Raw genomic sequence first — 24,621 nt, 5'->3', positions numbered from 1 at the left:
CCTCTGGGCCAAGAGAGACCCGAGTCATGGCCCTAGGTCACCTGAGGCACCCCTCTGAGCTTTCTGAAGCCCCTTCCTCTGGGACGTGGGACTGTAAGTCACTTCTCCTGAACAGACTCTGAATTCGGTGGTGGTGGTGTGGAGGGAGGCACGGCGCTGACGAGGTGGTTCGAGGAGCGGTGGTTCTCTGGAATTGTCTTCTACGGCAGGAGTGGGGTGGGGGCAGAAGGAGAAATCTGGAGACGCGTCGAGGCCGCAGCCGGCCGCCTGCCCAGGTGGCAGAGGGGCCGAGACTGGACCGCAGCCAGAGCCCCGCGGTGTCCCGGCGCCCCTCCCCGCCGCTCCAGCCCTCCCACTTCCTCTGAAGGAGCCGCGGCTGTCAGGGAACCGGGCGCCGCGCGCAGTGCAGGCTCGGGGCGCCGCGCAGAGGAGGCTGCCGCTCTGGCTCGCCGCCCCCCGCCGCCGCTCCGCACCGGGCCCCGCCGCCGCGCCGCGGGCCATGGACCTGCCCAGGGGCCTCCTGGTGGCCTGGGCCCTCAGCCTGTGGCCAGGTACGTCCCCCTGTTAACCCCCACCCTGGCCTCCGGGAGCCCCTCCCTGACCCACCGAGGCCTGGGGTCCGGCGGCCAGGAGCCCGTCGCGGTGCGCTCCCAGGGTCCGACCTCCGCGGCTTTTGGGGACGTGGGTCCCCCGGGAAGTGCCTGCCGTCAAGCGGCTCGCCAAGTTCTACACAGGAGGGAGGCGCGCCGAGGCGGCCTGGACCGGGGACTTTGGTGTGTTTGGGAAGAGTTGAAGAGGCTCGAGTTGAAAAGCGCCGAGGGCCGGTGGCCCCTCCGGGCGGTCTGCTTTTCTCCAAGAGCCCCATCGAGCGTCCCGCACCGCCATGGAGTGCACTCGGGGTCCCGCCAGCGCCGAGGCTCGCGGAGGCAGCATCCCTAAGAGCCGGGAGCAGGGTGCGGCGGTCCAGGGGAAGGCGGGTGCTGGGGGAGACCTGGAGCTGAAAGCCGCCCAGAGTCCCTCGGGCCTGGACGGAGCGAAGCTTTGGGGCGGTCGGCGCCCAGGCTGTGGCGAGCCGTCGGTGGCCGAGTCAAAGGCGGCGGGGCGCCGCTCGGCAGTCCAGGGCCCCCCGAAAACGTTACCTGACTCTCGAAGTAGGGACGGGCCATTGCCCGTCAACCCGCGCTCAGAATTGTGCGCTCATTCAATAAAGCTGGGGACCGCGGTCGTCGTGCGCCGCAGCCTAATGCGCTCCAGGTGTCCGGGCGCGGTAGGGACCCCGGGCCGGCGGGGCGAGCGGCCCGGAGCGAAAGGCCACTCCGGGCTCTCCGTACCGGGGCACCCGGGCGGGGAGTCCCCACACCTGACATCCTGGTGAGACCCGCCACTCCGGGGCGGCAGACAGAGGCGCTGTTCTACAAATCCAGAAAGCTAGCAGGACCCCTCCTTGGCATGGCCCAGTGCTCTGGCAGGGACCAGCGCCTCCGGGACTGGCCGCCGGGCCTAGCCTCCTCTTCTGCGTGGGCTCCAGATCCGGGATGGGCCAGTAGTGAGAGTCAGATGCGATGGCAGGGGGAGAGGCGCCCTCAAGGAGCGCAGGTGGAGAGCCCCCAGCCCAAGGAACTTCACCCCAGTCCCGGGATACCACTGGAAACACTGTACACACTTGTGGCCGTCTATAGTGGAGCTTCTGTACTTGAAAGGGCCTCTGCTGGTGGGGTGCAGTTCAGATCATAGAGTCACAGCTGAAAACAAACATAGATGCTTTAAGCTGGGGAGGAGGGAGAGTTGGGAACAGCAGGGGAAGAGCTGGAACCAGGCGAGCGTATATCTAGAAACCAGCTGATTGAAGCAGAGGTGAAGCCCTCTCTAGGTCATTTAGGCAAGAGGGGAACTCTAGGAACTGTCTTCAAGTCACTAGCAGATCCAGCCACAGGAAAAGGGAATGCACTCCTGTGTGATCCCAGATACGTGGGCCCGTCAGAACTTGAGTTGAAGTAGATGCTTTGTGGGGCTGATCAGGTGCTGCAGTTGTGAAGAATCCACCTGCAGTGCAGGAGATGGAGGAGACATGGTTTCAATCCCTGGGTTGGGAAGATCCCCTGGAGTATGAAATGGTAACCCACACCTGTATTTTTGCCTGGAGAATCCCATGGACAAAGGAGCCTGGTGGGCTACAGTCCATGGGGTTCCAAAGAGTTGGACATGACTGAGCAGCTGAGCTCACACACAGCTGCTTTATAGGCTAGAGACTTCAGGATACTAGAGGCAAAGCCTTTGAAATCAGTCTTGGCTTCCCATCTGGCTCTGCCGCCCACCTTAGGCAGGTTATGCAGTCTCTCCAACAGGTTTCCTCCTCTGTGAATGGAGATAGAAATTCTGAGTGGTTGGCCTGATTAAGTGAGGCTGCACCATAAGAAAAGTTGTTAATACAGCACTTGGTCAACAGTAGGGTTGAATCAGTGGTTGATAATGATAATGGTAAAGCAAGGATGAAGGGGATGGTGGGTAAGGGAGTAGGGTGAAGGACAGGGACAGGATTTGTGACTCAGAACTCCCTTTATATGGAGAAAACCACTCCAGAGTTATGTCTGGTCAGTCTGAGTTCTTGAAATATGGGATTCATTAAACATATCAATCAATGTTGGAATGACATCTGCTTGCAAGCAGCTGGGGGTGGGGCCCAAGTCTGGGCCCTGCCTGTAGCTGAGAACAAGGTGAGACCAGGGAAAGTGAGATAGATGCACTGGGGAGTGAGTGGCACAGAGAAGCTAAGGGCTGCAGCTCAAACAGGGGAAGTTCAATTCTGCTTGAATAAGCAAGGGAGGCTTCCTGGAGGAGGAGATAGCATTTGGACTGGGCCTTGAAGGAATTTGTAGAGTATGGATAGACATTCAAGTGGGACTGTTTGTACATTAGAGTGTCATTTCCTGGAACTACAGTAGTTAAAGAAACCAAAGGCGAGTATTTGAAAACCACCAAGATGACTCTGGTCCGTGGGGACTCTGAAGATTAGAAGGGTCACACAGATCATTGGGCCCATCTTCCCAGCTCCAGAACAGGATTGATGTTGATCTCCCATCTGTGCATCACATGGATTCAATGTGAGGGTTACTAGGAAGCTTACCTGCTGGTGGTGATGGCACAGTGTAGCTGGGCAGGAACCTTGTCAAAGGCCAAGTTGGGGTGGGTGGTAGGGGGATGGAAGTCCTCATGAAGTCATTATGAGTTCAGAGCCTTGATCCTTCCAGAGCTTCTGCTGCAGGCTGGGCAGGGTGATGAAGTGGGCAAAACTATCAAGAAAGTCAGAAAAAAAGTAGACAAGTTCAAAGACATCTGCAACTGACATTCTGAGAGAGCAGACCCACTGAGCAGAACTTCCCTATCATGACCCATCTGACGATTATGGAAGAGAATATATGAATGAGTCATTTTGCTGTACAAGAAATTAGACATAACCTTGTAAATCAACTATACTTTGACAAAATTTTTAAAAATAAAAAAAAAAATTAATTCCTCCCAGTTTGGAAGCAGAAAAAAAAATTTAAAACCTTAGCCATTACTGAGCACTTGTTATCTGACAGATGATACACAAGGAGACCAGACACAATGTCAGGCTGAAGGTCCTGGCTTTTCACTGCCTGGAACGGGTCTGACCTCTGATAACTGGGATTCTGTTTCCTTGGCAAGTTACTAACCAGCCCTGTGCCTCAGTTTTCTCATCTGCAAAATGGGGATGATAATATTAATAATAGAACTTACAGAGTATCCAAAGATGTATAATGTATATTAAGTACTTGAAAAGTTCCAGGCACACATTGAGCAGCTAGGAGTTTGTCTTTCTTCTCCAGCATCATCATCATCATTGCTCAAGGTACCAGCCATTGAATAAGGGATTTGAGGATGCAGAGTTGTAACTTTCAAACTCAAATTCGTAAGAGAAGTCTAGAGGAAGTGCTGGGATACTGGCAGCTCAGTGGAAACATGCATACCAGGGCCCTAAATAAACCTGAACTTCTCTTTCCCCAAAGGCCTGGCCCGAAGTCTTAATCATAATGGAAACTTGGAGGAGAAGGGTTGCCATTGAGGCTGTTTTGAGGTCAATGTGATCCTGGCAGGAGGGTTTTGTGTTGTTGGAGAGAAGAACCATCCCACACAGATGGCCCTTGTGAGTGGGAAGCCTGTCTCCTCACCATCCTCATTGTTCCTAGCCCACCCACACAGGGCCATGGGCCCCTGAGGAACTCAGACAGCAACTCACCTTTGTTTTGCCTTCTGTGACCCTCTTCCTCTCCCTCCTGTAGTGATCGCTTCCTCCAGCAACAGGGAACTTCCCTTCCATCCTCTCCATTCACTGCCTAGGACAGAACTATGCACTGGGCTGGACTGGCCTGGCTCTTGATATAAAGAAGGGACTTTTGAAAATTCCAAAAGCCCTCTTTGCTCTTCTTAATGCCTGACTTTGGAGATCACTGTCTCACTCTAGCTTTCAGATTGAAAATTCCAAAAGCCCTCTTTGCTCTTCTTAATGCCTGACTTTGGAGATCACTGTCTCACTCTAGCTTTCAGATTGAAAATTCCAAAAGCCCTCTTTGCTCTTCTTAATGCCTGACTTTGGAGATCACTGTCTCACTCTAGCTTTCAGACCGTTCATACAGTGTTCTATCCCAGCTCCAAAGAGAAAGGATCCATGATAGTCCTCCCCAGGCAGTGATAGCCTTTGGCTGACTCAGGGAAGGTCAGCTATGAAGCAAGCTTGAAATGTGCACCAACCCATCTCGAAAACGGTCTCTCTGCTGCCCTTATAGCTTAATGATGCTACCCGACCACCACCAGACTGTGGGCTACCATCAGGAATTCACAGCCATTTGGAACTACTTTCCGTGAAATAATTGTGAGCTCCAAAGTCACCCACATGCCCTCAGTATGAAGTGCTTGCTCTGGAGAGCTGTGGTCTAGATGAGACTGTCCCCACCCCGCCAGGTGAAAGTCCAAAATGTTACCTGTGAGGGGAGAAGGGGAGGAGACTCCAGTTGGGTCACCTTGTAAACCAAAAATAAATAAGCCCCGCACAAAATTTCATGAAGTGTCTTCATGGTGTGTACTTATAGTCTTCACAAGATGAATAAAATCCCACCTGGAGGAAAAAGCCAGTGTGGTCAAACATGCCCCCCTCCCACCCCACCCCCCACCTCTGCCCCTCATTTCCCTTGTCACCTGCACACTTACTGAGCAGGAGTGATGATTAGCATATGTGTGACCTGGGAACCCAGCTGAGTTCAAATCCTTTCTGCTTGGGTGACCCTGGATAAGCCTCTCTGAGACTCAACCTTCATGTGTAAAATGGGTAGAATAACACCTTCACAGGCTGATGTGTCCTTTAGATGATCTATGGTTGATTCGTATCAAGGGTTTGGTACAGCGTCTGGCACCCAGTACTGCCTCAGCAAACAGTAGTGGTTTGTGGATCACCCTTCCCATCACTCACTTGATCGATACCAGGCACTGTGTCAAACACTTTCTCACATCTCAACTAGACCTTGTTGTGGCCACAATCATCAGGTTACACACGAGACATTAAATAGCTCATCCGGGGTCTTGCTGATTGAGTAAGAGGTGGCGTTTGGTGTTTGCCTTTAATCCGTGCATAATGTCTCTTCCCTGGTGGCTCAGATGGTAAAGAATACACCTCCAGTGCAGGAGACCTGGGTTCAGTCCCTGGGTTGGGAAGATCCCCTGGAGAAGGGAATGGCAACCCACTCCAGTATTCTTGCCTGGAGAATCCCATGGGCTGAGGAACCTGGAGAGCTACAGTCCATGGGGTTGCAATGAGTCACAACTGAGCTACTAACACTAACTAACTAATGTCTCTTCAGGAAGTGGACCTGGAGGGCACAGAAAGATGAATAAGATGCTCTTCCTGGAAGATGCTGTCCTCGGGGAAAGTGAGGCCTGTATACAGTGGCCACCCTCATGGGGTCAGTGGCCCAGGGAGGCCGCTCCCTCCTTCAGACTCAGCTGGACAGTGATTTCGCAGTCAGAATGTTGGCTTGGTGAGAAGTGGCCCTCATGCCGTGTCTTGTAATATGAGAGCCTCTCTCCCTCACTTGCCTTCCTACTCAGGGCCAAGGAGGGCTCTCCCATCTGCCCCCAAGACCCAATACTCTGGGCACTCTGACTCCCTCTCCAGCCCATCCTCAGGGTCCAGGCTGGGCACTTCTCTTCTCCCTTTCCCGCCTCTACTTCCCCTAATAAAAACCTGCTCTGAGCTCCCGGCCCAATGAGTTAATGCATGCTGAACAGTCCTAATGAATGGTGACAGCTTCATGGATCCTACCCAAAGGGATTTGCATTTTAACTGGCTTGTGCTTGAGCCAAAGAACAAGGGGCTAATGATGGAATCTGAGGTACCAGGATTTGAAATAGGTGAGACCAAATGGTTGAGGCTAGAGACCTTCCTGGCACGGTCCAACCCTTTAGCTCACTTCTCAATCACTGGTCAGATGCCTCCTACCTAGACCCTTGTGTATGAGGGGAGCCCTCATCCTGTAACACAGGAGAAGCCAGTCTGTGGTTTGGTAATGCCGCTCTAAAGCAGGCAGAGGTTTTTCCACGTGGCATGTGGGGCGAGTTAGGCAAGTTGCTATAGCAATGTTCTCTAGGATTCCAAACAGGATGACACGGAGAGAAGGGGCTCCTGCCTCCGCAGCTGGGGTTGACAACTTTCTTCCCCAAGCCGCATCACCCAGCTGGGTCAGGCTACCAGGAATCCTGACCCTGCAGATTTCCAGAACTCGATTCTTTGCAGACTGGGCCTCAGGAAGGCCATGGAAAAATCCAAGTGGATGTAACTCCCAACAGTCTGCAAAGAACACTCCCGTACATTTTTTCTATCAGTCAGAACAGACTAGCTGAGGTCAGAGGTATGTCCATTAGATAGAGAGGGGAGAGAGAGGCTTTTCAAAGTTAAGTGATTTCCTGGGACATCCCTGGTGGTCTAGTGGCTAAGATTCCATGCTCCCGATGCAGGGGGCCTGGGTTTGATCCCTGGTCAGGAAACTAGATCCCACATGTCTCAGCTCAGAGTTCACACGCCACACCTGAGTTCACACAGTGCAACTAAAGATCCCGCCTGCCACAACTAAGACACAGTGCTGGTAAATAAATAAACATTTTCTTTAAATTAAATGATTTCCCCAAGATCACATAGAAACTCCAGGGCAGATCTTCTGATCAAAGACGAGATTAGGAACCTAATTTGCTACACTCATCAGAGGAACTTAAGGAGAAAGCGTTGCTTCAGCCATAGGAATGAAGTTCTAATAGTAGATTTTCTACGTCTGTGGCAGGCAGGTAGGACAAGATCCTTGGAATCATTCTCCGTAGACTGCTGAGGGTGTCTCCAGTCTCCCTCATTCGCCCTGCCTTGCCCGTCCCCAAGCCCTCAGACTGCTGCTTTCTCCTGCTGCCAGGAAGAAGACCACAAAGCTATGTCTATCTCCTCTCCATCCACAGGAACTGCTCTTTTCCTGGATCCCTTAGCCCCTTATATTCAGTGGTTGCTGGCAATCATTAAGTCCCATAAATAGTATGTAGACAGAGCTCTTCTCTGAGTTTATTCCCACCACTTACCACATACACAGGACCAGCTACATAATCTGTGGGGCCTAGTGCAAAATGAAAATACAGGGCTCCTTGTTTAAAAACTATTAAGAATTTCAAGATGGCCACAGCACAGCATCAGACCAAGGGGGCCCCTTCTGAGTGTGGGGCCTAAGCCACTTCCCACAGAGTTCTCTCCTCTCAGGCTTATCATTTGGCAAGGAAGGCACGGCATCCCTCTTGACGCATGAAGAAACTGAGTGGGTTGTCCATCTGGCCAGTATGTACTGAGCACCCACGAAACCCCAGGCATCTCCAGGTTCTGGAAATTCCAAATCAGATAAGGCCCAGCCTCTGCCTCAGGGAACACAGTGAGGCCAGAGAGGTACAGATCACACACAGGCCGCTGGTGCAAAGTGCTGGTGTCTGTAGACGCAGAGGATCCCTGGAGCAGCTGGATCCCTGGCACATAGCAGAGGATCCCTGGCACATAGCCAGGACTGTGGGAAGATTTTTAAGCCATGGGATTCAGAAGATGTTTCTATTTCCAGTTACTAACCCAAGACCACTTTGAGAGCCTTTCTGGGGGAACTTCAAGCATCTGATGCTGAGCTCTGGAGTAGCCCCCTTGATGAACACGAGAAACCAAAACTCAAAATAATGGCCTTTCCACATGCATGCATGCTAAGTCGCTTCAGTCATGTCGGACCCTATGGACTATAGCCTACCAGGCTCCTCTGTCCATGGAATTCTCCAGGCAAGAATACTGGAGTGGGTTGCCATGCCCTCCTCCAGGGGATCTTCCCAGCCCAGGACTCAAACCCAAGTCTCTTCTGTCTCCTGCATTGGCAGGTGGACCCTTTACCACCAGTGCCACCTAACCTTCCCACCAGCCGGAGATATTGGTCCTGCTGAGGTCCTGCTAGGCTAATACTTGTAAATAAGGAATTACTTCTCAGGTTTTTTTTACCTGCCCACTTCAGCCCCCACTCTTGGTCTGCAGACAATCAGCAGATCCAGTGGTACTCATTCCTGGGTGAAGAAGGGAATGATGGTGTAAAACAAAACCTTTGCCTGGGCCCCACCACAACACACTATCACTATCTATGGTAGAGCCCAGCGTTGGAATTTTTGAAAGCTCCGCAGGAGTTCTAACAGGCAGCTGAGCCTGAGAACCACCAGTGTCATCTAAACCCAATCCCCAGTCAAGCAGAAGAGAAAACACTTCCCAGGGAAGGGAATGACTTGCTCAGGGTCACACGACTGTCAGTGGTGCAGCCAAGATGTAACCAGGTCTCCTGTCTCCCAGTTCTCCAGCCCAGCTCCCCCACCTGCAGTTTCACAGGATTCATGGCCAAGCTGGGCTGGAGACACAACGTGGAAACAGAGTGTGGGAGGCGGAGGCACGAGGTGGAATTTGGGATGGGGGTTGGTAGTTGGAGGGCTATTTGTTAGTGACCCTGTCTGTGTCCCGCACAGGGTCATAAGCTATTGATCACTGTGTGGTCCCACGTGGGCCAAACAAAAGCCCAAGAGGGGCCATAGGGTCACCTATTTGGCCAAGGATCCTGGTCAGAACTGCTCACGTGCAGATGGACTGGCATGGCAAGAGGTGTCCATCAGAGGGTTAGACAAAGCCCATTAGAGTCACCCCGACCCTGTGATTCTGGGCCCCACTGAAGCTATTCTGAGCATTCAGGTAAAGGAGGTACCTGACTCAGGATTCGAACAGGCGAAGAGAAGCCCAAGTGGGGTGGGGAAGGGATGCTCTATCAGGAAAAAGTGGGGAGGCTTGCCCGGAGGGCAGAGGAGAAAGCCCCTGGGACCATCCTGAGGCCCCAGCACAAACTCAGGTGTCATCTTCCCTCCTGCCCCCATCCACCCAGACCTTCCTCAATAGCAGATGAAGTGAAGCTTAAACACAAACTGAGTGTGTAGTCACTTCCTCTGCTTAAGGCCCTCAATGGCTCCCTGTTGCTTTTAAGTTGAGTCTAGCCTCTTTGATAGAACTCACCAGACCCTGAGTTGCCTGTACTCAGGACTCCCTGCTCACAGCACCCTCTGGCACCTCCACTAAACTGAGCTTCTTAGTTTCTCAAACACACCAGCTGTCTCTGTCCTTCACTCATATCATTCCCTGTATCCGATCTGATCCCCCCTTTCTCTTGTCTCCCACTTAGTCTTCAAGTCTTCCTCCTGAAAATTGCACCTGACTCAGACAGACCTTGGATCAGTCACTGGTATGAATCTTGAGATGCTTGTTTTCCCATGGTGTTAAACCCCCAGACACCACCCAGTATTATAATAGCCTGAACAGTGGATAGCCCCCACTGGACTAGAGCAGGGACCATATCTCTTATCAGTCTCTCTATCCTCAGCTCTCCCATAATGCCAGACACAGTGTGGGCATGCTCAGTAGCTTCAGTCAGGTCTGACTCTTTGCCATCCCCTGGACTGAAGCCCACCAGTTCCTCTGTCCATGGAATTTCCCAGGCAAGAATACTGGAGTGGGTTGCCATTTCCTTCTCTGGGATCTTCCTGACCCAGATTATCGAACCCGAGTCTTCTGCATCTCCTTCTTTGGCGGGCGAGTTTTTTTTTTTTTTTTTTTTTTTACCACTGAGCCACCTGAGAAGACCGCCAGACATTGTACTGCTCACATAATGTGTGTTGAATGAAAGAGCTGTCTATCCAAGTCAACAGAAAGATGTTTAAGGGCAAGATAGATGTCTTACGTTTCTTTGCAGAAGTATCCACAAGAGCTCCTAACACAGTGACTTGTATTAGGTGTTCTGCCAGGCTCTTTGGAGGATAAAAGATAAGAGATAAGTCCTGTCCTTCAAGCAGTTTATGGCCTAATAGGAGAGAGATCTTTGGATAAATAACTAAGACAAAGGAGGAAGTAATAAAAGCTGTAAGAGAGCTACAAAGACTCTGGGATTTGAGAGTTGAAAAAGAGATGATTTGTAAGAGATGTAGGAAGAGTAGAGAGTGTATCTGAAAAATGGCCTGATGTTGGTCAGCAGGATGCTGGAGTGTGTGCTGTAGGGAACTGCAAGAATGGAATGTGGGTTGAGGCCACTGAGAGAGGACTGAATGCCAACTAAGGCATTTGGATGTAGCAGATGGGAGCCATTGGAGGTTTTAGGGGGAGGTTAAAGGCATGTTCTGGGCTTTCCTAGTGGCTCAGATGGTAAAGAATCTGCCTGCAATGCAGGAGACCCAGGTTCGATTTCTAGATTGGGAAGATCCCCAGGGGAAGGAGGGAATGTCTACCCACTTTCAGTATTTTTGCCTAGAGAATTCCGTGAACAGAGGAGTCTGGCAGTCTACAGCCCATGGGGTCGTAGAGAATCAGACATGGCTGAGTGACTAACACACACACATAGAGGCATGTTCTAATCTGTCTTGAGAGGCTCCCTTGTGGGGCGGATATGGGGGGGGGGGGCAGGATTTGAATGAGACAGGACAACAGCTAGGAGCAAGGAGGTTGCTAAGACGGCTACAACCCAGGCAGGAGGATGCCAGAGCCTGGTGTAAACATGGTGAGAGGAGAGAGGAGAAAGGAACCTGCGAGAGGCAGACTGAACATCCTTGGTCCCCAGGGAAGGAAGAGGAGAGAATATGGGGCTGGGGCGTTTAAGGAAGAGGAAGTTGAGTGGATTCTGGATGTGGTGAACCTATAGGGCTTTGGGGCAGGTGGAAACGTTGGCTGGGTGCTTGGAAGGGAGTCTGACTCGGCATGTTTTGACTGGAAGCCTGGCCCATATGTGTGCCTTGCTGTCGCTCGGGCCTGAGCGAGAGAGACAGAAAACACTCCTGGCGTGGGGCCTCCTGTTCCTCCATCCCCTTTCCAGACCCAGAAGCAGTGATTCATGCCCCAAACTTAAAGAGAACCCAGACTCTGATTTTAAAAGCCTTTCAGGGCAGAAGAAACCAACCAGAAGGCCAGACCAGACCACAAGCCAAACATCAGCTGTGGAATGTGCTTGCTGTTGATGGTGAGGCCAGCCAGGGGCAGACATGCTGGCAGGCTCGGCAAGAGGGCCCCCTCTGGTTGTCCCAAATGGGTCAGAATGGTCACTGAGATGGTCCCTGCTCTTTCTTCTCTTTTCCCTGAGGATCTGCTGGCCTTGGAGCGCATCTTCAAGCTCACCCCTCCTCCACCCCCAGCCTGTAAGCTGGGCTGATCACATCATCCTTGGTGTGAACGCTCTGGTCTGCCATCCTTCTTTCCACCTCTACTCAGCCCGGAGGACTAGGACCAGGGGACAGACAGGGATCTGGGGGCTGCCGAGGGGGCACCCAGAAAGGCTCCCATGGCTTGTGGCCACAGCCAACCCAATGGTCTCCCTGCCTCCTCCCTGTCCCTTCAGCTCTTGCTTCCAGTGGCCAGAGGGCTGCTGCTGGGATATAGATCAGATCAGGTCCTGTCTCTTCGCCCCAAACCCCCTGGGGCTCTCCTTCTTCTCTGGGTGAGAGACCTGTGGGATCCAGCTCCCCTGCCTTTCTGACCTCATCCTCTACTCCTCCCGCACTTGCTCCTTCTGCTCCACTCACGCAGTTTCTGGAATGTTCTTGAAACATACCTGGCGCCTCGGGCTTCACCTGGGATGCTCACTACCTGGGATGGTGCTTCACCTGGGATGCTCACCACCAAAGAGCCGCTCTCACTTCCTTCAGGTCTTTTCTCTAACACCTCCTCTCACAGAGGCCTTTCCTGCTCCCCTAACTAAAATGTCAGCCTCTCCTGTGTGCACTTCCTTACATAAGCCCCTGCTTTGGTCCCACTGGAGTATTCCTCACTCTCAAGCATTAATACCAATTTTTAAAAAATTCACCTGGTGTATTGTCTGTCTCCTCCAACAGCGTGTAATCATGAGAGCGAGGATTCTTCTCGTTGTTGCTGGAGTGTGATTGCTTTGTGTGTGTGCTGTCTTTAGTCGTGTCTGACTCTTTGTGACTCTGTGGACTATAGCCTGCCAGGCTCCTCTGTCCACGGGATTTCCCAGACAAGAACACTGGAGTGAGTTGCCATTTCCTCCTCCAGGGGATCTTCCCGACCCAGGGATGGAACCCTTTACTCTTGTGTCTTCTGCATTGGCAGGCAGGTTCTTTACCACTAAGCTACTGAGGAAGCCCATAATCGCTTTACACCCTTGCGTTAGTTTATGCTGCACAACAAAGTGAATCCGCCATAAGGATGCATATATCCCCTCCCTCTCGAACCTCCCTCCCACCAAACCAAATCCCACCCCTCTAGGTCATCAGAGAGCTCTAGGCTGAGCTCCTTGAGCTGTAGAGCCGCTTCCCACTAGCTACCTCTTTTGCACATCATAGTGTATATGTGTCAGGGCTACTTTCCCAGTTTGTCCCACCCTCCTTTCCCGCTTCTGTGTCAGGACAGCAAGAGAAATGCAGATGTATAGAGTGTGGATTCTTGAATGTGGTTTTACATGTGTACCCCAAGGTTCAGAGAAGTGCCTGGCCAAAGTAGTCAAGTGATAAGTGATTGTGAAATGAATGAATTAATCAATGAAAACCTCCCCCCAGCCTGCAGCAGCCTGAAATCCCAGTAGTTACTCCTCCTTGAGATAAGTATCACCCAAGCTCCAGTCACCTTTCTTAAGACACCAGTCCCCTAGGCATTCGCTCCTGACACTTCCAAGGCCATTTGTTATTAAAGACTTTCTTTCTAAACAAGAAGAGGGTGGTCGTGGTTATAAGTGGGCAGGTCTTGCAGGAGGGATTCTTGATGGGAGAAGGGCCTTGAGAGGGGCAAATCATTCACAGCGTGCAACCCAGGCCAGCTGGCCCCATGCTATTCAGTGTTATTTACTGTGACTCAGAGAGGACACAGGGAGACATGGGATAGGACATGTTTTACGCAATGAAAACCTAGGTATGTAACGGCACTTCCCAGAGAACATGGGGGTGGAACAGAAGTTTAAAATGCCTCTTTTCCCACAAAAGCGTAGTGATTCAGACATCATCGGTGGACCACAGAATGTGGACATGTCCTCTGGTACCCCAGAAGGAGCTGGGAGCACCCAGAGAAGATGGCAAGATCTGAACAGTAGACCCTAGTAGTAGACCAAGCTATGGTCCAATTCCTGGGAACCACCAGATCAGAATCTGCCTTGGTGACTGGGGACATGATGTGAAACCCATTGAAAAGGCGGGGACACTGAGCCTGAGACCAAGGTTCATATTAGGGGCATGTGCCATTGACTTGGGGTTTGAATAATGGCCCTGGTACTTCATAAGTGTGTGACTTTGGGTAGGTCACATTCTCTCTTTAGAATGTATGTGAAAGTGTTAGTCGCTTGGTTGTGTCTGACTCTTTGCGACCCCGTGGACTGTAACCTGCCAGGCTCCTCTGTCCGTGGGATTCTCCAGGCAAGAATACTGAATCGGGTTGCCATTTCCTTCTCCAGGGGGTCTCCCAAGTCAGGGCTTGAACCTGGGTCTCCCACACGGCAGACAGACTCTTTACCATCTGAACCACCAGGGAAGCCCCTTGGAATGCATAATGGAAATGATAATGCCTACCTTGTAGAATTAGTATAAACCATTGGAAATAATACTGATTACCAAATGACAAGTGTGGCAAGGATGGGGTACTCTCCTAAATGTGTACTACTTGCTAACAGTCACTGAGAGCTTCCATGAATCAGCCTTTGTCTGAGCACTCATCTCGATAATCCTGTATGAGGGGTGCTGTTATCTCCCCCACTTCAAAGATGAGGGAACTGAGGCAAGTCATTAAGTAATTTACTCAAGATCACCAGGGTCATAAAGTCACAGCCTGGGATTTGAATCCAGGGAGGTTTGAGGCCAGAAACTGCAATTCCTAGAGGTCATGTGACTTGCCTGAGGTCTTGCAGCTGCCGATAAAGATGAGTTCCAAACTCCAAATCCAGGTTTGATCATCTCCAAAGGCCACCGCCTTTCCTGCTTTTCCTGTACTGCTCACATAACTCTGGCTCTATTTGTGTAACATCTGGAATATTTTCACTTAATAATATTCATTCAATTGACTTTAAATCAACTAACTCAGGCTTTTCACATACCCTCATCCTAAACAATAATTGCTGTGAAATCTAAGTTTTGATTTGCTTGTAGTTTTTTAATATCCATTAAACATGAGTTGTCAAGTTTTCCCAGATGGCTCAGTGGGTAAAGGATCTGCCTGCGATGCAGGAGACACAGGAGACAGACGGGGGTTTGATCCCTGGGTTGGGAAAATCCCCTGGAGAAGGAAATGGCAACCCACACTAGTATTTCTCGCCTGAAAAATCCATGGACAGAGGAACCTAGTGGGCTACAGTCCATGGGGTCAGAAAGAGTTGGACCTGATTAAGTGATTAAGCACATCAGTGCGTCGTTTTAATGTTTGCTTTGGCCCACCTAAATTCTTTCCCCCCACTGTGCCGTAGGGGACACTGGGTCCCCCTTTGCAGCCCTCAGGAAGGACAGCTGTCCCCTCATCCTTACTCATCCAGATCTGAAGTGCAATGAGGCTCTGATTTGACTGGGGGATTTTTTTGACAAGAGAGATCTAAACTCTACTTATGTGTGGCATGATTTCTAAGCTACCCTGGCTCTGTCTGTTTGGAGGTTTGTTTGTTTTACTGTTTATTTCTTTTTAAAAATATCTATTTATTTATTTGGCTGGGTCTTGGTTGCAGCATGCAGGATCTAGTTCCCTGACCAGGGATTGAACCCCAGGCCCCCAGCATTGGGAGTGCAAAGTTTTAACCACCAGACCACCAGGCAAGTCTTTCCTTGGAGGTTTGGTCAAGGACCCCGCCAGGGCTAGCACCTCCTTGGCACATGCCAGGAAGAGTCCTGAGAAGTTAGCAGGCTTGGCCATGTTCTCTCGTGCTCAGCCCTCCCCAGGGTGAGGCCCAGGAGTGCACTTTCCCACCACCTGATAGCCAGGTCCCTCACTCTTTCTGCAGTGCTGTTTGGGTTGGCAGCGGCTCCCCTGGACTGGTGCCCACTGCTGATGGAGACTGGCTGGGGGAGAGGGGTCTGCCCAGGGTGCCCCTCTCTCAAGGGCAGAGGGAGCTTTGATGTGGAACCAGAGGCCAAGAGCCCCAGATCAAAGCTTTGCTGAGCATGGGGCTGGCCTGGAGTTGGGAAAGAGAGGGGGGGAGCGGTAGGGGTGGTGTAGAAACCATTGGGGAGGGTGGTCCGAATAAGTCTTTTGTCTCCATGAAAGAAGAGGAAAGCCCAAAAATCTCCATAACAAATGTCCTTAGAGGATGTAGGTTAAAGTGGAAAGGATGTTGCTGCTTTCTCTAGGCCCTAACAGCTCCAGAAAGGCCTCCTCTTCCGAGAAGCCCTCCCAGACTTCTGCTAAAGTGACTATCACATTTCTGTGAACTTCTGTATCACCTCAGCTGCATCTCTCACCTGTCATCTTATCAGCTGGACTCCCACTCTCCACGAGGCTGCATGTCCCTTGGGCAGTGGGCACTGTTTACCTCCTTCCCTCTTATTTCTCCTCCCCTGTGGAGCATCGCACCATCTGCCCTTCCTCTAACTACTAGGATCCTGACACTTCCCCAGGCAGTTCCCACCAGGCAACACTTCTCTTCTCTAAACCTTGACTCCTTACAGCCTGCTGGACAGTAAAACAACTGGAAATGAAGTAACAGAGGAGTTCACAGCTAATAGAACGTTAGATCTCCCCTGCCTCATATAGACTTTATAGGAAAGGCTATTTGAAATCAGCCAGGACTTACCCCAAATGGACCAATCTGGGCCAACCCTGAGTGTTACAGATGTGGAAACCAAAGCCTGGGACTGGATTGTATCTCTCACTAACTTGACCTTCCAAGCCCAGGGTCATGAAAAAGCCCTGGACCGTGGATAAAGACTTCTGGGTCAAGTTCAGGCTCCAATTCTAAACTTAAATTAGCCATGTGCCCTCTTAAGACTTCCATTCAATCACTTCTAAAATAAATGTTTGGCCTTCCTGTTTATGAAAGCTCCTTGGGGGCTGTGCTTCCATGCTTCTGTGAACATTTCCTGAGCCAGAGTTTTCCCTCTGGTTGTAAAGCTACGTGTTACATGAGAAAGAAGTTGACAACAGAAATTCTTTTTAATTTTATTTTATTTTAAACTTATTTTTATTGCAGTATAGTTAATTTACAATGTTGTTTTAATTTCTGCTGTATAGTGGAGTGATTCATTTATACATATACATTCAGTTATACATACATATACATTCTCTTTCATATTCTTTCCCATTATGACTTGTAACAGGATATTGAATATAGTTCCCTGTGCCATACAGTAGGACTTTGCTTATCCATGCTGTATAATATTCTGCATCAGTTCAGTTCAATTCAGTTCAGTCGCTCAGTCGTGTCCAACTCTTTGCGACCCCAGGAACCGCAGCACACTAGGCCTCCCTGTCCATCACCAACTCCCGGAATTTACCCAAACTCATGTCCATTGAGTCGGTGATGCGATCCAAGCATTTCATCTTCTGTCATCCCCTTCTCCTGCCCTCAACCTTTCCCAGCATCAGGGTCTTTTCAAATGAGTCAGCTCTTCGCTTCAGGTGGCCAAAGTATTGGAGTTTCAGCTTCAATATTAGTCCTTCCAATGAACACCCAGGACTGATCCCCTTTAGGATGGACTGGTTGGATCTCCTTGCAGTCCAAGGGACTCTCAAGAGTCTTCTTCAATACCACAGTTCAAAAGCATCAATTCTTCAGCGCTCAGCTTTCTTTATAGTCCAACTCTCATATCCATACATGACTACTGGAAAAACAATAGCCTTAACAAGATAGACCTTTGTTGGCAAAGTAATGTCTCTGCTTTTTAATATGCTGTCTAAGTTGGTCATATCTTTCCTTCCAAGGAGTAAGCGTCTTTTAATTTCACATCTGCAATCATCATCTGCAGTGATTTTGGAGCCCCAAAAATAAAGTCAGCCACTGTTTCCACTGTTTCCCCATCTATTTGCCATGAAGTGATGAGACCAGATGCCATGATCTTAGTTTTCTGAATGTTGAGCTTTAAGCCAACTTTTTCACTCTCCTCTTTCACTTTCATCAAGAGGATCTTTAGTTCTTCTTCACTCTCTGCCATAAGGGTGGTATCATCTGCATGTCTGAGGTTATTGATATTTCTCCCAGCAATCTTGATTCCAGCTTGTGCTCATCCAGCCCAGCGTTTTTCATGATGTACTCTGCATATAAGTTAAATAAGCAGGGTGACAATATACAGTCTTGACGTACTCCTTTTCCTATTTGGAACCACTCTGTTTGTCCATGTCCAGTTCTATCTGTTGCTTCCTGACCTGCATACAGGTTTCTCAAGAGGTAGGTCAGGTGGTCTGGTATGCCCATCTCTTTCAGAGTTTTCCACAGTTTATCATGATCCACACAGTCAAAGGCTTTGGCATAGTCAATAAAGCAGAAATAGATGTTTTTCTGAACTCTTTTGCTTTTTCGATGATCCAGTGGATATTGGCAATTTGATCTCTGGTTCCTCTGGCTTTTCTAAAACCAGCTGAACATCTGGAAGTTCATGGTTCAGGTATGGCTGAAGCCTGGCTTGGAGAATTTTGAGCATTACTTTACTAGCGTGTGAGATGAGTGCAATTGTGCGATAGCGTGAGCATTCTTTGGCATTGCCTTTCTTTGGGATTGGAATCTGCTAATCCCAAGTTCCCAGTCCATCACTCCCCCACCCTGTCTTCCCCCTGACAACCACAGGTCTGTTCTGTCTGTGAGTCTGTTTCTTTTTCATAGATAAGTTCATTTATGTCATATTTTAGATTCCACACCTAAAGGTATGCAGAGGTATCCTATGGTCTTTGTCTTTCTCTGTTTTACTGACTTAGAATGATAATCTCTAGGTCCATCCATGTTGCTGCAAATGGCATCATTTCATTCTTTTTCATGGCTGAGCAGTAGTCCATTGTGTATTCGTAGCACATCTTCTTTATCCACTCATCTGCTGATGAACATTTAGGTTGCTTCCATGTCTTGGCTATTGTGAATGGTGCCACTATGAACATAGGGCTGCATGTATCTTCTTGAATTAGAGTTTTGTCTAGATATATACCCAGGAGTAGGATTGCTGGGTCATGTGGAAACTGTTTTTAGTTTTTTGAGAAAACTACATACTGTTTTCCATAGTGCCTGCACCAGTTCACACTATAATTCTATTTTAAAACAACTTCATCTAGAACATAGATGGACCCACTGCATGACTGTCTCTTCCTCATCCACATGTTCATGAGGAGTCCTGGGCTTCAGAGGAGTCCTGGGCTTCAGAGTCCTTGACTTGTATTCTTTCAATGACAGGGGACTCACGATCTCACAAGACAGGCCTTTGTTTTCTAGCAAAGGCAGATGGAGTCCTGAGCCCTTAATTCTTCTAAGGTTGTAAAAGTGGTATTAGACATTGGGGTCATTTTGGAATCATAATTAACTGACTTATACCAAAAACCAAAGGGCTTCTGCATCATGCCCAGAACGAAAGCAATTCCGTTCCTCAGCGTCCTCAATCCCCACCAAGCCTAGCCAATAGCATCCAGCTTAGCTTGGGTTCTGGTGCATTTATATTGAGCTCTATGCAGACAGAGAACTTTTCAAATGGGTGGGGTGTATCCTTTGTAGGGTGGACCCTGCAGGCTTGAAAGGGACGGGCCCCCACAATTCCTTTTTTTAGTTCGCATTCAAAGACCAGGGGCAGACAGGCCCACAGTTCTCTGAGTCCTCATTGCCCTGCTTCCTCTCTTCCAAGGGAAAGCCTTGCCACAAATTGCATATCCCGAGCCTTGTCTTGTTCTTACTTTGTCCAAACACCCCCTGGACTGGCACTGACCTCAGATGCCCAAAGCTCTTGATCTGCACACTCCATGACAAGCAGGAGACAATCTTAGGAGCTGGAAAACCAATAGCAAACTGTCTGAACTCTTTGAGCTGGTTAGTTTGTTAGGAAAGGGAGGAACTCACTGTCCAATTCGTCTCCCCTTGAAATGACCAGTGGCCAGGATCAAAAGTGGGCAAAGCCGCCACGTACAGCTCTGCAGGCTGGGTAAACTCAGTCTGTTATTAGGTTGGCCAAAAAGTCCGTTCAGATTTGTCTTTCGCCTACAGCAAGTCCCAAAAGCCAAAAAGCCAACTCAATACAGCATAAACAGCCCCCTCTGCCATTGTGAAGTGTAGTGCAGTGACCCAGGGAGTGACAGATAAAGAAACTGGTAACAGAGTACATGAACAGGCTTCATTAAATCCGACACAGGGACTTAGAGATACAGCATCTAGTCCAGTGTGTACTTGTTACAGGTTAAGAAACTGAGGGCCAGGGAGGGGAAGAAATTGGTCCAGAGTCATAAAAACAAGTTAGAAGCTGTGCTGGGATTAGAACTAGGGCTTCTGAAGCCAAATTCAGTGCTCTGACTTCCCTCCCTTCCTGAGGCTCTGACTATCAAGTTCGCCTTCTACTTCTTGTTGGCAGGTTTGTGTGTGGGGTTAGTGAGGTTCTCAGAGGCCTGAATATTTCTAGGCGCTCTCTCTCTTTTTGGTCTCATATTGTCTGATAAGTCCACAGGTGCAAACTGAGCTTCTGTTGTGTGCTAGACATTGTTCTAGATCCTGAGGATTAAGTGCGGAGAGAGGCAGATACAATCTCTTCAGTGGAGTGCTGGGAAATGTGTAATAACTGACTCTGGCTCTTGGGATGGCGTGGAGAGTCCTTCTTTGTAGCATTTGCCAATGACTGTGGTGTAATCACATCTTCAAATCAACTTTAAGCTACCAACAGCCATCACTGAGCGGAAAGATTGTACACAATTGTCTCTTGTGAGAAGAGTCCAGCACACCACTCGCCCCTTCCTTTGTGGAACTTAAACTCCAGTGGGAGAATAAACAAATAGCTCTGTAGCCAGCTATAATTATCTTTGACTATAAAAGAAGTAAAGAAGATGCTTTGAGGGAGAGTAATGGATTCTCCATAGCATGGTCAGGAAGATTTGTCCCAGGCTGTGACATTAAAACTGGAGGTTGAGGGACTTCTGGTTAAGACTACACACTTCCAGTACAGGGGACAGAGGCTCAAACTCCGGTCAGGGAACCAAGATCCCGTAGACTGCGTGGTGCAGCCAAAAACAAAAACGAAAAAAACTACAGATTGAGAAGGGGTGCCTGAGCAAAGATATGGGAAAGACCTTGAGGTGGAAAGAGCTTGGTTTGAGGAGCAGGGAGGAAGGCAGTGTGTCTAGAAGCCGCAAGTGATGTAATTTGTGGCGCAGAAGCAGACAGATCCTACATGGCCTGGTGGGTCTTGGGAAAGGGTCTGGAATCCACCCTACATGTAGTGGGAGGACCCTGGAGGGTTTGAAGCAGCAAAATACTAGGATCTGGTTGGCATTTTTAAAAGATCACCCTGGAATCGAGTCACCAGTTAGAAGACTGGTGTTTAAGTCCAGGCAGAAAAGGATGAGAATAACTCAGACCAGGTGATGTCAGAGGAAATAGAGAAGAGTGGACTTGAGAGGGCTGGAGGGGGTAGAACCTGCAGGGTTTGCTGATGGGAAGGGGAGGAAAATCCTGAGGAAGGACCTCCAAGCTTCTGACTAGAGCAGCGGGGTGGGTGGTAACGCCAAGTGCATTGATGGGGAGATTCAGTTTGGAAGAGAAAACCTCAGGTACCTCTTCGGTCCTGTGAAGTGAGGGATGCTCAGTGTTCTAGGGGCAGCTGGATGTTGGTCGTGGGACTCAGAAGGCAGGGCTGGGCTGGGCTGGGGTGTGGTCTGGGGTCCTCAGGAGCCCAGGCCACTTTGGAGTGACTGGAGGAAGGCAGCAGCCAAGGCACACCACACTCAGCCAGATACTAAGGTGTATATTTGGGGTCACATCTCCTGATTCCAGTTTTCCACACAGCTTGGGGTATGTGTGTGTGTTTTAGTTAATCAAGACTTCATTGTACTTTTTTTTTTTTGCATACTTCTGACTTTTTATTCAGCTTGCTATACACACAAGATCTGTATCTATGCAATACTTTGTTTTTCTTTTTTTTTTTTTAAATTTTTTGTTTTTTAATTTTTATAATGTTGTGTTGGTCTCTGCTGTACAACAACACAAATCAGCTGTAATTATACATCTATCCCCTCCATCGGGAACCTTCCTCCCCTCCCCGCATCCCACCCCTCTAGGCCATCACAACAGGAATTCATCATGTCACTGCTGCTGTGTTTTAAAATTCTTCAGAGCAGCTCTTGAAAGTTTAAAGAAAGAGCTCCATTTTGATCAATGTCTCTACCTAGAGAGAAAGATAAATGATGTAAGGCAGAAAAATCCACTGGCTTTCATAAAACTGTGAGTCTTATTCCTGACAGAGGTGATCCGTGTGTTCTCTGAAGGCAGGTGATGGCTGTCCAAAGCTGGGAGTGAAAACAATGTTAATTACAGCAAATTTCAGCATGGTGTTTCTGTTTCCAATTTCTAGGCCTGTTTTCCATGAGCTTGACATCTGCTTAACCAACACATTGGCAGACTCCTGGTTTTTAAAAAAAAAAATCTAAAGGGCAGATTTTTGCTCTCACCAGCCCTTGCTCCGACTTTCCATCTCCCCGCTCTGGATGCTGATGTGAGGGTCTCTATTCAACCGCATCCACCTGCCCCCAGCAAGCATTTGGTCTCCTCCTCAGACCCTTAGCGATGGAGCTCCCCCTGAAAAAGACTGCCCAGCCCATGTCTGTTGGCTTCTGACTTAGAGAATTCTTCCTTCTATAGGGCTGTGAATGCTTTGGAGAGTTGAGGGGATGTTTTGATAAGTCACACATTAGCGAGCATGTGTTTGTATAGTACAAAATACGACACTAGGGGAACAGAACCACTTGAAAAAATTTATTTATTTATTTCATTTTATTTTTTTGGCTGTGCTGGGTTTTCCTTGCTGCTCACAGGCTTTCTCGAATCTTCCCTGGTGACGCAGAGGGTAAAGTGTCTACCCGCAATGCAGGACACCCGGGTTCGATCCCTGGGTCAGGAAGGTCCCCTGGAGAAGGAAATGGCAACCCACTCCGGTACTCTGGAAAATCCCTTGCACAGAGAAGCCTGGTAGGCTACAGTCCATGCGGTTGCAAAGAGTCGGACACGACTGAGCGACTTCACTTCACTCACAGGCTTTCTGCAGTTGTGGCTAGCAGGGGCTACTTCTCGTCGTGGTGTGCGGGCTTCTCAGCGCAGTGGTTGCTCTTGTTGCGGAGCACGGGCTCTAGGTGCTCCGGCTTCCACAGCTGTGGCAGGCTTAGGTGCCCTGTGGTATGTGGGATCTTCCTGGACCAGGGATCCATCCTGTGTCCCCTGCACTGGCAGGTGAATTCCTAACCAGTGGGCCACCAGGGAAGGCCCAGAACCATTTTCTGATGAAAGAAGGATGCTGGAGTAGGGGAGAGAGGTCGGCAGGTCAGGCACCCAGCGTGTATCTTGGGGGCGCCCAGAGCCTGGCTGGAGAGCAGAGGGTGAGTGGACAGGGGGGGCTGTGGGCAAAGGGAAGGCTGTGTCCCATCTGCTCACGTCCTTCTCAGATGTGCAGTGCATGCTCAGTCGCTCAGCTGTGTCTGACTCTGTGCGACCCCACGGACTGTAGCCCACCAGGCTCCTCTGTCCATGGAATTCTCCAGGCAAGAACACTGGAGTGGGTAGCCATTTCTGATGAGCTCATCCTTAGCCATTCATTCACTTGTTCATTCTTTTATTTTTTTCTGTTTTTTTTAAATTTTTTTATTTTTTATTGAAGGATAATTGCTTTACAGGATAATTGTTTTCTGTCAAACCTCAACATGAATCAGCCGTAGATATACATATATCCACTCCCTTTTGAACCTTCCTCCTATCTCCCACCCTTCTAGAGCCCCTGTTTGAGTTTCCTGAGCCATACAGCAAATTCCCGTTGGCTATCTATTTTACATATAGTAATACAAGTTTCCATGTTAGTCTTTCCATACATCTCACCCTCTCCTCCCCTCTCCCCATGTCCATAAGTCTATCTTCTATGTCTGTTTCTCCATTGCTGCTCTGTAAATAAATTCTTTAGTACCATTTTTCTAGATTCCATATATATGTGTTAGAATATGATATTTACCTTTCTCTTTCTGACTTACTTCACTCTGTATAATAGGTTCTAGGTTGATCCACCTCATTAGAACCTTGATTCAAATGTGTTCCTTTTTATGGCTGAGTAATATTCCATTGTGTATATGTACCACAGCTTCTTTATCCATTCATCTGTCGATGCACATCTAGGTTGCTTCCATGTTCTAGCTGTTGTAAATAGTGCTGCAATGAACAATGGAATACATGTGTCTTTTTCAGTTTTAGTTTCCTCAGGGTATATCCTAGGAGTGGGATTGCTGGGTCATATGGTGGTTTTATTCCTAGTTTTTTAAGGAATCTCCATACCTTCTTCCATAGTGGCTGTATCAATTTACATTCCCACCAATAGTGCAAGAGCATTTCCTTTTCTCCACACCCTCTCCAGTATTTATAGTTTGTAGACTTTTTGATGATGACTATTCTGGCTGGTGAGGGTGATATCTCATTATAGTTTTGATTTTCATTTGTCTAATAATGAGCGATGTTGAGCATCTTTTCTTGTGTTTGTTAGCCATCTGTATGTCTTCTTTGGAGAAATGTCTGTTTAGGTCTTTTTCCCACTTTTTGATTGGGTTGTTCATTTTTCTGGTATTGAGTTGTATGAGCTGCTTGTATATTTTGGAAATTAATCCTTTGTCAGTTGTTTCATTTGCTATTATTTTCTCCCATTCTGAGGGTTGTCTTTTCACTTTGCTTATAGTTTCCTTTGCTGTGCAAAAGCTTTTAAGTTTTAATCAGGTCCCACTTGTTGACTTTTGTTTTTATTCCTGTTACTCTAGGAGGTGGGTCATAGAGGATCTTGCTTTGATTTATGTCATTGAGTGTTCTGCCTGTTTTCCTCTAAGAGTTCTGTAGTTTCTGGTCTTACATGTAGGTCTTTTATTCATTT

General features: G+C 49.0%; 1 protein-coding gene across 1 annotated transcript in view; it reads left to right on the top strand.

The window, feature by feature from the left end:
• The first annotated feature begins 234 nt into the window (after positions 1–234).
• Positions 235–24,621, top strand: part of ITGA11 (integrin subunit alpha 11) — a 129,975-nt gene continuing 105,588 nt past the window's right edge. Inside the window, exon 1 of the mRNA XM_065940826.1 lies at positions 235–551. Within this exon, the coding sequence (XP_065796898.1) occupies positions 500–551 (52 nt within the window). The 5' untranslated portion in view covers positions 235–499. The remainder of the gene's footprint in view (positions 552–24,621) is intronic.

This window comes from Muntiacus reevesi, chromosome 7 (genome assembly GCF_963930625.1).
Source record: "Muntiacus reevesi chromosome 7, mMunRee1.1, whole genome shotgun sequence".
Taxonomy (NCBI): Eukaryota; Metazoa; Chordata; class Mammalia; order Artiodactyla; family Cervidae; genus Muntiacus; species Muntiacus reevesi.
Note: the sequence above shows the minus strand (reverse complement) of the source record. Positions and strands in the feature narration are given on the sequence as shown.